Genomic DNA, 15,178 nt, shown 5'->3' on the forward strand with positions numbered 1-15,178 from the left:
GGCGGACGCCGGCGTCCGCATTTTAAAATGGGTCGGCTTGACCGCCCAACGGGAAGGCCGACCCAAATGTGCCGGCGTGGGAAAAAAACAAGTTGCACAAAATAAACATAAAAGTGGCCGGTCAAACGCCGGCCAAAGTCCACCTAGATCTAATAAACATTAAATAAAATATTAAAAAAGTCTGCGCCCGCTTGCTGCCGCCCCGCAAGCTGCCCTAGACGTCGTCGGCCTTGCCCTTGCCCTTGCCCTCGACGCCGCCGTCGTCGGTGAGGTCGATGAAGACCGGAGCAGGGCCAGCCCACCCGAACGCCGCCTGGTACGCTGCCAGGGAAGCCTCCTCCGGCGTCTGCTGGGGCGGCGGCATTGTGGCAAGCCGCGCGCGCTCCTCCTCCTCCTCCTCGAGCCGGAGCGCCTCCGCGTCGCGTTGGAGCATGGCCTCATAGCGCATCTGCTCCTCGCCGCCGGCCTGCTCCTGGCGGAGCCAGTGCTCCTTCCATCGCTCGAGGTGGGCCGCCTCTTCCTCCGGCGTCGCGGCGAAGTGGACGGGAGGCGCGCTCACCCACTCACGGTACTGGCCCGTCCACGAGTAGGCCTCCTCCGGCCAAGTGGGTGGAGGCGGGGAGCGCTTACGCGACGGCTCCGGCTTGGGCTGTACGGGCGGCGATGGCGGAGGCGGCGGCACGAAGAGCGGGGTGTGGACGGAGTCCCCCGCCGCCGACAGGGCAAGGGCTTGCTCCAGCCCATCTCAGTGCGTGTCCTCCTCGACGCGGCTAGCCTCCAGCGCGTGCTGCAGGGCCTCCTCGAGGGCGGCTTGGTACTCCGCCTCCGCCTCCATGTCCTCCGGCTCTACCTGCGGGGGTGGCGGTGGGAACGGCGGCGGGACGGCGTCGACACCCGAGCGCCGTTGCTCCTCGTGTTCGAGAGCGAACCAAGCCTCCCAGTTAGGAGAGTCGGCGGCGTACTCGGGCAGCCGACGCTGCTCCGGCGTGAGCAGCGCGCGGTGCCGGCGCACCTCGTCGTCGTGCGCCCGCTGGGTCCGCGGAACCGCCGGCACCGGGATCCGGTTTGGATCCAAATGCCAATGATGCGGCAACGTCACGTCGGGGTAGGGGAGGGGCTGCCTGCACTCCCAGTGCCACCGCACTTGGTGCACCGGGATGTGCAGGCGCCGGCGTACAGAGCGGAAACGCGCCGGCGGTGGAGGGGAAGGGGGAGCACGGGATGACGAGGCGTCGGGGGTGCCCTTCCCCTTGCCATTGCTTTTGCCGAAGAGGCCCATGGCGCGCGCTAGGGTTTGCGGTCGCCGGCGAGGAAGCAAAGGAAGTGGTGGGGGGCCAGATGTGGACGGGAGAAGTGGATGAGGCCGACCCCGCCGCATGCGTGGTTAAAAAAGGACGCGCGCACTGGCTGACGCGTGGGCCCGCTGTCGGTGGTCGTCATAAATAAGACGACCGGTGGTGGTTGGGTGGCCGCCAGGTGGGGACGCGGCGGACGGCGAGGAGACGCGCGGCGCGTCCGCTTCGCGTCCGCGCCGACGCATTCCAGGCGCAATTTTGGGCCGGAAATGGGTCGGCGCGGACGCCGGGCGGACACGATTTAAGTTTGGGTCGGCGCGTTGGGCCGCCACTTTTGTCCGCGCCGACCCAAACGGACGTGGGCGGACGAAATGGGTCGCTCCATTGGAGTTGCTCTGAATGACCGATTAATCTAACACCCATTGGGACATCATACAAACTAAGAACCATGAGATAATATGCCTTTATGATGGTTTACAACAATGCTACCGCTTCCTCATTTGGTGCTCCCTCCGGTCCTTTTTACTCTGCACATTAGTTTTGCCGAAAGTCAAACTTTGCTAAGTTTGACCAAATTTATATTAAAAGTTATTAGTATCTATAATATCTAATAAATATAATATGAAAATATATTTCAAGATGAATCTAATGATATTGGTGTTGTTATGTGAATGTCTATAATTTTTTATATAAACTTGGTCAAAGTTGGATGACATTAACTTCCAACAAACCTAATATGCAGAGTAAAAAGAACCGGAGGGAGTATGTCATACATGATCTATATGTATGACGACTGTTGTGCCATCTTCATACTAGGAATTACTCGTAAACTGATGCAGTGGAATATTTTCCTACTTTAGATAATGTGGAAAATTGGATTTCATTAGAGATGGCTTTACAACAAATTGCATAAGTGGGTGGTTTATATATTTTTTTTCATCAACTCGGATAGTTTTCTGGCTAAGATAAAAGGGTAAATGCATTGATTGGTTGCTCCAAGAGTTAATAACAGACACGGGTGGTCTATCAGTTGCATGTCCAACAACGAACATCATATATTTTCGTGGTAATGCACAACATTCATATGTTACAATGTGACAATGGCTCAAGAGACATCAGATGTGCCTTCTTGACTCAAGGGCCATCATGGGCGGCGCACGCCTCATCCACCTTTATGGCGGTGCTGGATCGACACGAACACGCGCGGGGGGTGGGGGGGTCAGGGCAGTTGGCGGGGGACTCCTCCGTGCCGGTCCATGGGGAAGTCCGGTGTGAAGGAGAGAGGGTGACATGGTGAAGGTGAGGTGGGCATCATCCGGTTTCAAAAGAGAGGACAAATAGGAAGGGTGCGTCATGGGGGTGGGCCGTGTGTTGGGGATAACATGTTGGAACCACATTTCTTCCCCGCATATGTGTTGTATTTGGGGGAGCCCTAACTGTTCAGACGGTTGGATTTTCAGGAGCCCGCTGGGCGCCCGTTTGATGTCCGAACACGCCCGGGCGTATGAAGGAGAAATGAGCGCCAACCTTGAAGACAACCTTAATCATTTGTTTGATTCTTGTATATCCCTTGTAGCCAGTAACAATGCACAGGCATTCTACTAGTATAGATAAGATTTGTACATTCTACATATGCCGGTTTTGGCACCCCTCCACTTTTGGGAAGATACCTGACCAGTTCAAGAATGTTTTTTCTCTCTTTCATGTTGTTCTTTAGGTCTTTTCGTATGGGGGTTTCTTTTCCATTTTTTTATTTTTCAAAAAGTTTCATTTTATAAATTTTTTTGCATATTTCAGAAATTTCCCGCATTGAACAAATGTTTGGAATTTTCAAAAGTGTTTGCCTTTTAAAAAAATTCCGTTTCAAAAATATATTCGCAAATTGAAAAATATATCCATTTTAAAAAAATGCTAATATTTTTTAGAATATGTCTCCGTTTTTACAAAAAAAAAATCGAAAATTTGAAAATAGTTAGTATATTAAAAAATTATGAAGTAACTAACTTCAATGACAGTACCAGTCGGCCACTAAAGTTGCAATCAGGACGCCACGGTGTGTTGAATCAGCTAAAGCATGTTTGTAAAATGTTTGTGAATTCAAAAAATTCTTGCGTCTTGAAAAAATTCTCATGATTTCAAAAAATGTTTGCAAACTCACAAAATTCATCACGGATTCAAGGTTCGTTAATTTCAGAAAATGTCCATCAAGTTTTAAAAATGTCCACTCATCTCAGAAAATGTTTGCAAGCTTAAAAAATATTCGTGAATTTCAAAAGAATGTTTGAGAATTCCAAAATTGTTCACGAGTTTGAAGAATGTTTGTCGGTTTGAGAAAATGTTCGCGAGTTTGAAAAAGATATTCGTGAATTTTAAAAATTGACCTCAAATTAGAAAATGTTGACAAATTTTAAAAAATGTTAATGAATTTGAATATTATTCGTGATTTTGAAGAAGATCATGAATTTTAAAAATGTTCATGATTTTAAAAGGGTTTTCCAATTCCTAAAGTATATAAATAAATTGAAAAAACAGAAAACTAAAATGAAAAAAACCATTGGTGAGGGCAGGGCCGCTGCTTCCTCCGGCTCTCCAGCAATGCCGAACTGAGAACATATCTTCTGATTCTCAAAAAAAAAATATATCCGTATCTTCTGTTGCTTCCCGCGAGCTTCATCTAGATAAACAAACGCCTCACTAACAAGACTTTGATGGGAATACAAACAAGCATGAGAGAAAAAAGATCACGTTGCCAAGTTTTTTCTTTTGATCCCCAACAATACGTGATTGTCATGTGATGCTCGAAAGCTTTTCGAACCCCAAGTCCTCTTCTTCCTCGCTCTCCTCGGGTTGCCCGACCGAACCTGACGACGGGCGCCGCCTCCCCGCTGCCGCCTTGCTTCCCCCACGCCGCGCTTCCTGGATGTTGAAAAGCTAGCCGGGCTCAAATCTTCACTCGCTATAGTTGAATGCTGTACAAGTACATACAGTGTACTCCAAAATTATGAATGCAGGGGCTTCATACCATGAGCACTATATGTACTCCAGAATCATGAATGGGGTGTTAAGATTCTTGCATACAAACGTTGCAGTGCTGCAATGTTTTTGCTGAATTGCATACCTGTCATTTCTATAAAAAGCATATATGTTTTTGCTGAATTGCATACAAACAGTTGACAGTGTATAGAGTGTTAATTGACAGTAAGTAGAGTGAGATGATCAAATAAATACAGTGTCAAGATTCAGCCCTGGATAATTAACATACTCCTCTCATTTTAAGATTCAGCCCTGGACAATTCACAGTTATACTCCTGCCAATTGACAGTAAGTAGAGTGAGATGATCAAACGTTTGTGCTGAATTTGAATTGCATACAGTACGTTGGAGTAGTTTATAGCAGTGGCTAGTCATGGATAAACTGACAGTAAGATTCAGCCCTGTATAGCAGTGACAGTGTAATCTTAACTACTTAAATCTTACAGTATGTACTCCTATCATTTTAACTGAATTTCTCTCAAGGCATAATTGTCCTTGATATAACTCATTTCTAGGATTACCTTGGGTAGATACACCACAATTGCAAGACCATGAATGCGGAAAAGATACTTACATTCATGCCGTGAGATAAAATTATTTGCATTTTTCTTCAGTGTATGTCCACCGCATTTTTCTTCTACTTTCATTGAGTAACACAAATTAGAACTATCATATTTAGCCAAGAGTCCCCACTTATTATATTCTGTGAGATGCAGTTATCTTTTACTCCAGTTCTTATTATAGTATTTTGGAGTACATTGCCTGGTGTTATACTGCTTGCAAGATTAGCATAGGTTCAGAAATGGGAACTAAAAACAGGATTTAATTCTCCAATTCAATTTTCAATTTCAATTTCAACAGTGATTTTACCCAGATTTTAACAGCAGCAGAGGCGGGGACTAAAAAAAACCTTTGTACTGGTTATTATATGATTTATATTAACAGCATAATAATCACTTGTAACTTGCTTGTCTTTAACTGACAGAAATACAGTGTACATTCTGAAACAGAGGGAACCTGAAATGGACTCGGCTAAAATCCCACTGTGGTTACTATCCACAACATTATTTCAGCTAAAATGGACTCATCATCACGTCAATTCACTATTGTTTCCTTCCACTTTTTTGATACTAACGTGCCTCGAAATTCCTTGATTCTCATATGAGGAATCCCTCCAAACAACTAACGGCTCATATACAAGAAACTGCCAAAACAATCTTCATCAAACACTAATAAAAGATCAATTAGATGATCCCAAAGCGACTGACAAAATCTCAGTATGATACTTTAATCATCAATCACTCATTTAGACTGCAAATCCAATGCAATGCATACAATGCAACTTTAAAAAGAAAACAATCAACTAAACACGCTACTTGAGCAGGTCACACCGCGTTTCAACTCAAAATCACGATTCCTTTCTAATGTGTACAGCCATGTATGTGGATTTCTATTTAAAAACACTGGAAGCAAATACTGATGATTCAACAAGTTAAAGTAGAATATATATTTTAGTCCTTCATGTCTTGGCAAAATGGACATATACTCTTTACAAAGTCCATGGCTAATGCTAATCCAACTCTGCCCCAACATCCACACTTCACAGAGCTGCATCCAGCTTATAAAGCTTAAACAGTTATACAATGTGGGACAGAAAGCCGAAGAAGCTGCAAAATGAAGTAGAAGCCATGAGATGTAACAACAGCATCCAGCAATGTCTCAATCCCATGTTTCTTAAAGTACTGCTCAAGTTGAGGTCCATCCACCCCGCGAAAAGAGAAACGCCAGCTGATACCTGCAAATTATGCATTGCAGCTGCCAGCTTAGGTTTCTCCGAGCGAGCGAGCCAACAGAGGGTCATGTCATCACACCGATGACGCGGCGATCGAATCGAACAACGCCTCTCTCTCTATCTGTACATATTAGAAGTCAAAACAATACGGCTCCTCCACGCACCGCTCTACGCAGTGTCTGCAAGTCGTGTGGAGAGCACCAGCCCAAGATATGAACGATATATAGTTCCAGAAAGCATCAGTCATGGATGGTCAGCATTTCTGTGCAAACGTTGGCGTGCTGCCACCACCCCTTAGCGAAAGCAACGGCCCACCGTAGAGCCTCCTGCTGACAAGCGCAGGGTCCATGAATAATACCACAACAGTAATATCATCGTGGAAGTGCCTCCTGACCCCGCGGTCGATCTTCTTCAAGTCTGAGTATCTCATTTCTCTCTTCTTTGCCGCCTCCCGCAGAGCTGCTTTTATTAGTCGTCTCGCAATGCCCTGCAAAGATTTTCGTAGCAGTTAGCAACCAGTAGTTCACAGCTGAAGTTTCAGGGTATATGACAAGTCGACGAAAGGGAATTACAATTTGGAACTTCTAAAATGCAACTTCACTTTGCTAAAGTTTCAATCAAATAATACTTGGCGGTTCTCAAACAGAGCGCTTGAATTCACTCACCTCTTTAGGTGGAATCAGCAAAACCATACCGAATCGAAGACCAAATAGCTATGAAAAACTCTACAACATTGATGCAGGACAAATCTGCTATAGTGCGGCTATCTCACAGAACTTCATTTTTTTAAAATCTTATTCACATATTGGGAAGAAAACAGAGAGACAAAATTAGCTATCAATAGTAGTTGAACAGCCAAATTCGAATTAGCTTTTATTCAAGACCAAAATTGCCTTCTTTTTCTGGTGTAAAACAAATTCGGTATGAAATTTTACGATAGACCATATGCGTCTTGTGTCAATGTTGTAGATTTATTCATAATTTTTTGTAACTTCTCAGACCTCAGTGTGAGGCTGTGAGCTGATTTCACCAATTTTCATCTAAAGGAATGAGAGTGCACCCAGGTCCCTCCCTTACCCTGAGGAGCCATTCAAGCAATTTCATCAAACAAAATTTTATCGGATATATAATGAGAAGACACTGGGTAGCCATATGCTCAAACCATCACAACTACGACACTCAATACGAACCAGAAAAAACTGAAGGTTGTGGAGTAAAGGAGAGTTGCTCTCGATGGTCCTTACAAGTCATTCTGATATGACACTCGATGTGAACTATTTTTGGAATCAACAAAATAATAAGACAAGCCTAAAACAGGAACATAGTTCAGTACATTGCAAAAGAATTGTATAAGAGGAAGTGTGGCTTACATTCCGAGGCGAACAATGAACTATATCCACAGCTTCCTGATTGCTCAAGTGCTCCCATAGTCCATCTGACGCAAATATAACAAACTGATCTTCTGCGCACAGTCTGTGTTCTTCTATGGATGGTTCCGGACAAAGAATCGGTTTATGGAAGGGCCCTGGAATACGGAACCGGGCCAGAAGAGGCTCGCGGTTAAACTCCGAACTTTTTAGGTAGGCGTCACCGATCGTTCTGGAAACCTGAACACAAAGCAGAGAAAAGCCAGAGCATGAGTTAATTATACAAGTACAAATGGCGTGCTCTTGGCAGCCTTAACTCATGAAATGGGGGCACAAATAGAAACCCTTACTAAATAAACTTCTGGCCCAAATTTTACATGGATATTTATAGACATCATCCATTAAACTGAAGCCAGCAAAATGAAATATACCTGAATAATGCCCTTGACGCGCCAAACGTTGTGCTTGAGGACCACGATCCGGGGGTCGTCCGGGTGCATCTGTCTTAGCTCATCCCTTACCTCCTGAAAGCTCGCGTTATGCTCGGACGAGAGCTGAACTGCCTTAATGTCTTTGGCGCCCCGCTCGACTCTCCCGAGGACAGCACGGGAGTCGCCGGCGTTTGCTATGTACAGGACACCTTCGTTGATAATGCCAACCAAACAACATGTACCGACCGAGGCGATCTGCGGCTTGATGAGCCACTGCTTCCTCACAAGGTTCAGAAAGCCCTCCTCCGTGGCAGCGTAGGATCGGCGTATCACGTCGGCCGAGACTGTCTGTTGTTCCGTCGCAAACTCTGCATCGAAGCAATGATCAATCAGCTATGAGTAACAAACTAACACTAATTGGCCGTCATATTCATTGAAACTAGAGTCCAATGAGAACCAACATATAGGATGAGCTACCATGGCATTCCAAGCTAAGGCCCATCACATTTCATCATGTAACTAGCACCTACCTAGCAATCCATAAGATGTTTAGCACAGCGATGCATACTACTACTTACTCTTGACGTGGTGGAAGAGGTTGTCGGCGACGAAGCGGGCGGTCTCGGGCCCGCCGTGGCCGTCGTAGACGCCGACGAAGGTGCCGCATGGCCCGTCGGCGGCGACGAGGGGCCCGGCCTCGAGCTGGCTGGCGTCCTCGAGCAGCTGGTTGGCCTGCACGACGGCCATGGAGAAGTCACCGCAGGCGTGCCTCCCGGCGTCCCTGTACCAGAGCAGGCCCTCCCTGGTGCCGCCGGCCCCGGCGGCGACGACCTGCGCGCCGTCGGGCAGCGAGGGTTTGAAGCAGGGGCGCACGATGCGCATCATGGTCTGCCCCACCATGCCCTGCTCTTCTCGGTGGACTAGGGATCGGTGGGCGAGATCCGGCGGGGAGGGAGAGGTCCGGAGCGGGTTGACCCGAGCGAGAAGCAACCTACTCTGGAGGGAGGGAGGGGGAAGGGGAATAGAATAAAAATCGGAGCTTGGGTGGGGTGGGGTGTTGGCGAGGGCAGGGTCGGGTCGGGGGTAGCTCGCTAAGCTAGGAGGAGGCTATGGGAATCCTCTACGGGGAGAGTAGTCTAGTCGGCCGGCTCCAGCTCCGGCGCATGGAAAGGAAGCGGGGAGAAATCGTCTTGGGCGTAGGGTTGGTGGCGGAGCAAGCAGAGAGAGGTAGGGATTGGATCGGGGCGGCGGAGAAGAAATTGGTTTTCTTCTTGTTGTTGTTGCTGTTGAAGCAAGGCAGAGGAGGAGGGGGATGGTTGGCGGCGGGGGCAGAGAAGAATGGGAAGGGGAAGGTGATCTACAACTTAGGAGGGGGAGAAGAAGAAGAAGGAGGAGGAGGAGGCCATGTGATGATGTGAGGAAGGTTTAGATTTGGAATCTCTCTTCTGCAGTGAGTTTGTGGATAGAAAAAACTACTAAGAGGGAAAGAAAGCTGGTTTTTTTAGCTCCTGCCCACAGCAAGAGAAGAGATGAGAAGAGAGCAAAGTGAGAGGGACTTGTTTGGTCCCTGTCCCCCTCTCCATTTATACCCGCTCTTTTTTGTTTCTCCTCCCCATTTTTTTATTACTATTTTCATTATTCTTCTTATTATTAGAGCAGCTCTAGGTGATGTCACATGTCATCACTCTACTAATAACCTCTAGTACATCGATTAACACATGAAAAGCACTCCGTCAGAGTCATCATCTTATGGTTCGTCATCTCATTTACCAGCGGCACCAAAAAATAGGCACCGCCGCCTAGTCGCCGAACAATGTTGTCCCGCTTGAACGCATCGTGCATACTGCTTCGGCATTCTCGTGAAGAAAGAATCTGTTGATGCGGATCCTGTGTGCCCTGCGCCGCACTTGTCGTGGCCGCCGGAGCATCCTTATGTGACACATCATGGGACGTGTGGCACTAGCGTCTCTCGTGGCAGGGGCGCCGTGGATCTGGCACCTCAAGCGCCATCGTACCGTCTGTCACCGATGTTGTCCCTACTCGTGTCGTGCACCCTGTACGTCCCCAACACCGACTCGGATGAGAACAACAATGCCCCCTTCGTTTCCCCACCCTCGTCGAGGCCAAGCCCAAGCCTGGGGACCCAACAAAGGTCGTGCTCGACTTCTCTGTCCACAAAGGGGAGGATGCCCTCTATGGAGAGCAGCGCTTCAGCCCTGCAACTAATGACAAGGAGGACCGGCGGCAGATCGTCGCTCCGAGGAGGAGGCCACGATCAAGGCAGAGCAGGACCGTCGCTGGTCTTCTCAATAGCTAGCAGTGTTGAATAACGACATCACATATTTTGAAAATGAACAACATTTCAATGTCACAAAATATATGTAAATGCAACAAATTTGGCCCCTATTATAACTAGTTTAAATGTAGTATGTTCCTAATCAAGTTTGGTCGTTGTTTGATTGCATAAGATGACATCTATAAAATTCACACCAAACTATAAGAAAAAAATTGAGACGATAAAATTTGGAGGCCACAGACTATATAAAATGGCGATTCTAAGTTTGTGTGTTGCCTCTAAGTAACTAACTATGGAGCGCTCTAAGCGCAATAGAAGCCTTGAATATGATCTTAGAGTTACTCTGTCACACACACTCTCTGCTTCCTTCCGGGAAGCACCATGCGTCTGTTAGATAAATATAAACATATACTGTTGAAGCTGTCCCATTGTTGTTTTAAAATTATATATAAGGACGGCCTGGGCTGTCCTTAATTTGGATTTGTATCCTAGCTTTGGTTTCAACATCATATTTAAGGGCAGAAATACGCGTATGATGGTTTGTATTGTCCTTTTTTCTTTAAATTTAAAATAAGAAGATACTCCCATCTGTATGTTAGAATAGATACCCAAGCTGTTACATATTTTTCTTAAGAGAATACATACAATAGTGACACCGTAACTCACGCCTTCATCATCTACTGCATAGTCCTTGTCAGCTTATCTTTTCCTCTGGATGTAGTACTGGACTTCACATACGCGTTATACTGTAATATATAGAAAAATAATCCCTCTAGTTATCATTAGTTAACTGTAAAACTTGGTGAGTAACGTTTTGTCTCAACTAGATTTATTATCTTCTCTCTTCTCTTCTCTTCTCTTCTCTTCTCTTGTCTTCTTTTCTAGAATGAAACAAAAATAGGTGAAGCTAATTTCAAGGGCCCTCCTCTTTTGTCGCTAATACCCCAGTAATTTACAAGGGTGAATATGTTTGACTGGCAGTAAAAATAACTAGCTAGTTAATCAATTGCCCATAGTATGGCAAAGGAGTATAATTATCAACCAACCAATGGCAAATGGGTTCAAGTCAACTGTTGGTGACTAGGACGCATCTCTGTCATGAAGGAATCGAGCATGGTAAGTTGCCTCTCCTTTAATTCCACCTTCTCTTTTTCTTCCATGGAAATTTGCACATCTGTCCACATGCTAAAAGGTGGCCCGTTAATATACCCGATCAAAACGACAGACACATCGATCATGCGAGCTGAATGCCAGCTAAGATCAGGAGGGTTAACATGGTTATAAGTCATGTTTTAGGTCGAATTAAGAGGCATATATAGAACCTAGTCATGTTTTACCTTTTCACTCTTCTTTGTCCATACAAGTCCACATTTTGGTTTCCATTTTCCATTTCGTTTTTTCTCCGCACGGCTAAATTATTTATATACATTATATATTCTCCTTCTGAGAAGCATCTTACTTCCATCCATCTCTCCTTTGATAAAATAATTACATAGATAGTTGTTGTTTTAATTTATTGTAAAAGGGTGGTCTGGGCTGTCCTTTGGATCTGTATCTCCCCTTGGTTTCAACATCAAATTTAACAGCCGAAATACACGTACTATGTTTCTTTTGTTTTGCTTTAAGAAAAATCCCCTATCTGTTTGTTAGATACCCAAGCTCATTTTTTATATATACTTCCCCCAATCCATATTAATTATCGCTGCTTTAATATAATTTTAGTACAAAGTTGCACTCAAGCACCAATAATTAATATGAAATGGTGGGAGTACTTTATTTGCCATGCCATAATTAGCTATTGTGTAGTCGTTGTCAGCTTATCTTTTCCTCTACATATAAGTCGAGTTAGTTAAAATATTTATACTGTGTAGAAAAATAATCGCTCAAGTTACCATTGCTGAGCAACATCTTGTTCAATCGACATTTATTTATGGTGCGTTGCTCCCTAGATTCTTCTTCTAGACAGATAGCAATTCGGTTGAACCTAATTTCAAGAGCTCCCTCTTTTGTTGCTAAGCAGTTTTAACATGCTCCGTCTTACCTCGTCTTTTCACATGAGAGGTAAGAGTATAAAGATTCGTTGATCTCATTAATTATTATCCTGATTAACTCTTACCTTTTTACGTCACATGTAAAAAGAGGAGGTTAGAGGGAGCATGTTAAAATTTGCCCCAGTGAATTTAAAAGGGTGAAAATGTTTGAATGGATGGTACAACTCATTACTCACTAGGATTCGATTAATCAATTACCTATAGCATGGCAAAGGAGTATAGTATCAACCATCCAATGGCAAATGGGGTCAAGTCAACTCTTGTGTTGATGACTAGGACTCACACATCTCTCTGTCATGAACGAATAGCACATGATAAGTTGACTCTCCTTTAATTCCACCTTATTCTTTTTTTTTCCATGAAAATTTTGCGCCTCTGTCCACATGCTAAAAAGGAGGCCGGTTAATATATCGGTCAAAACGACGGACACATCGTTCATGCGAGATGAATGCCAGTTAAGCTCAGGAAGTTTAGCATGCATAAGTCATGTCTTAGCCAAAATTAAGAGGCAAATATAGAAACTAGCCAAGTAGCCATGTTGTTGGTTTTGAGTTGGTCATATGTTGTACTTTTTTTTTACTCTTCTTCCTGTCTACATCGATCGGCTTGTAGGCTTGAGTGACCATTGTCCATCTTTCTCGTTACACTGAGAGTTCGATCGGGTGAAGCATCTAGCTAAGCTAGCCCTGGTACCATTCATTATTGAACTACTTCATTTCCTTTCTGGCGTCAATTTTTTAACATTCCTGAAAATAAATAGAAACAACAAAAGGATGGCCTACGCTGATCTGTTGTATCTCAGCCTTGGTTTCAACATCACATCACATTTAACAGCCGGAATATGTTTGGATAGTTTACATAAAAGATACTCACCTCTGTCTGTTAGATACACAAGCTGACCTTTTTTTAAAAAACACATGTACTACAATTGTATCTCAGCCTTGGTTTCAACACCACATCACATTTAATAGCCGAAATACGTTTGGATAGTTTACATAAAAGATACTAACATCTGTCTGTTAGATACCCAAGCTGGTCTTTTTTTAAAAACATACGTACTACAATTGTATCTCAGCCTTGGTTTCAACATCACATCACATTTAACGGTATTTCGTACTATGTTTGGATTGTTACAAAAAAGATACTCACACCTCTATAGTAGAAAAAAGATCAACCAAATTCAGGTGAAGATAATTTCAAGGGCTCCCTCTTTTGTTACTACTTTGGTATTTTAGAATGCTGAAAACGTTTGACTAGACGGTAGAAAATGGTTAAAACGACGGACGCATCGATCATGTGAGATGAATGGCAGTTAAGCTCAGGAGGTTTAGCATGCATAAGTCATTTCTTAGTGGAAATTAAGAGGCAAATATAGAACCTATCCAAGTAGCCATGTTGTTGGTTGTGAGCTGGTTATGTTTTAGTAATTTTCTACTCTTCTTCCTGTCCATGCCAGTCAGCATTTAGGCTTGAGTGACCATTGTCCATCTTTCTCATCGCACTGAGAATTCGGGTAAAGTTGGTTTCAAGGGCTGCTTTTGTTGCTAGAACTCAAGTGATTTAGAATGGTGAAAATGTTTGACCGAGCGGTACAACTAACTAGCTACTTATACTAGGATGATTAGGCATTGCATAGTAAAGGAGTATCATTCAATCAACCAACCAATGGCAATGGGTTGTGGTCAACTCTTGATTACTAGGAGTAGGATACATCTCTGTCATGGACAAATCGCACATGATAAGTTGCCGCTAGCTCCTTTTTTCCCAATGGAACGTAACGGTGAAAAGATGGCCAGTTAATCATATAAAAAAGGATAGATATGTCAGGTGAAATGGATGACAGTCAAGCAGAGGAGGCTTAGCATGCATGCATAAAGCCATGTTTTATTTGGAAATCAAGAGGCATATATCATAGTCTTCTTCTTTTCTCTTCTCTGTCTTGAGTTAGCCGAATTAACTTATTGATTTTGGACACCTTTTGTCTCTTGAAATAGTGCCCAAGTTGCTGCCCATCCTGTGTCCCCTCCGTGGAATGCAAGACTTAATCCCCATATTCATTAAAATCTATGTACCAAAATGTAATATATTTTTTAAATTTTTTTGCCTAGGGTATAAAAAACGTCTTACGTTTTTTGTTTGTTATGGAGGGAGTGCTATTTTGGCTTAAAGATTGATAAGAATGTAGTAGCACTGCAGATTGACGGGCAACACGACAACATGTACAGGAGATGGAAGATTGCACAAATACTGGACAAAAGCTTGGATGGATGGATGATAATTAAGATCCCCAAGTTCCCGCGGTACAGAAGAAGAAACATTTTTGTGAACTTTTGCAGTCATCTATCAACCACAACAAAAATGGCTGCTAGGTTGTCAACCTTTTCCGGCAGAGCAATGCTAGCTAGCTTGCCCTGGTACCATTCGTGACTGAACTAGTTCATTTGCTTTCTTACTTGGGAAATGACATATTGTGCACCATGGATGCTGGCCATCTCAAGGACTTGGGAACAACACACACATCTCCTGAAACACAGAGTATTCTTACGTTCACTAAGAGTGAGAGAAATCATTGCATTGCTACATTTATTTAATTAACGGTGGAACTGTGTGTACAATGTTTATTTATATGGTTGGGTTAACAGGTAGTTGATTATTTTGTCAAAATATCTCATGTTCAAACTTTTTAAGCAAAATTGATTCTTCGTCTGACAAAGGTGGTGCCGACATGTCCTTGGTAGTTCTGACAAAGATGGATGATATGTACACGGTAGTGCTGGCAAAGATTCGTTGGAACGTATGTTGCGTTGGCGACAATGAAGGCAAAGCACGATGCCAGCTAGAGCCCCAATGTGAATATGAGGTGTAGGAGAGTGGCATCAAACTGCGGTGGTGTATGCTTGTTAATCTGACACCG

The 15,178-nt window shown here is 44.3% G+C and overlaps 1 protein-coding gene across 1 annotated transcript; it reads right to left on the bottom strand.

Moving 5' to 3' along the window:
• Positions 1–5,804: 5,804 nt before the first annotated feature.
• Positions 5,805–9,446, bottom strand: LOC119270816 (probable protein phosphatase 2C 38). Its single transcript, XM_037552874.1, has 4 exons — positions 8,496–9,446; positions 7,918–8,285; positions 7,490–7,726; positions 5,805–6,606 (listed from the first exon to the last, which is right to left on the bottom strand). Exons 1-4 carry the CDS (start codon positions 8,815–8,817, stop codon positions 6,373–6,375), a joined length of 1,161 nt encoding a protein of 386 aa, XP_037408771.1. The 5' UTR covers positions 8,818–9,446; the 3' UTR covers positions 5,805–6,372.
• Between the last annotated feature and the right edge of the window lie 5,732 nt (positions 9,447–15,178).

Source organism: Triticum dicoccoides, chromosome 3A (assembly GCF_002162155.2).
Source record: "Triticum dicoccoides isolate Atlit2015 ecotype Zavitan chromosome 3A, WEW_v2.0, whole genome shotgun sequence".
NCBI lineage: Eukaryota > Viridiplantae > Streptophyta > Magnoliopsida > Poales > Poaceae > Triticum > Triticum dicoccoides.

Excerpts from the sequence above, each read along its gene's own strand:
- LOC119270816 (XM_037552874.1), bottom strand. The coding sequence starts at position 8,817 with ATGGTGGGGCAGACCATGATGCGCATCGTGCGCCCCTGCTTCAAACCC. Across the intron at positions 7,727-7,917 it reads GCGTCAAGGGCATTATTCAG|GTTTCCAGAACGATCGGTGA; the intron begins GTATATTTCATT and ends CTTTGTGTTCAG. Across the intron at positions 6,607-7,489 it reads TTCATTGTTCGCCTCGGAAT|GGCATTGCGAGACGACTAAT; the intron begins GTAAGCCACACT and ends AAATCTTTGCAG.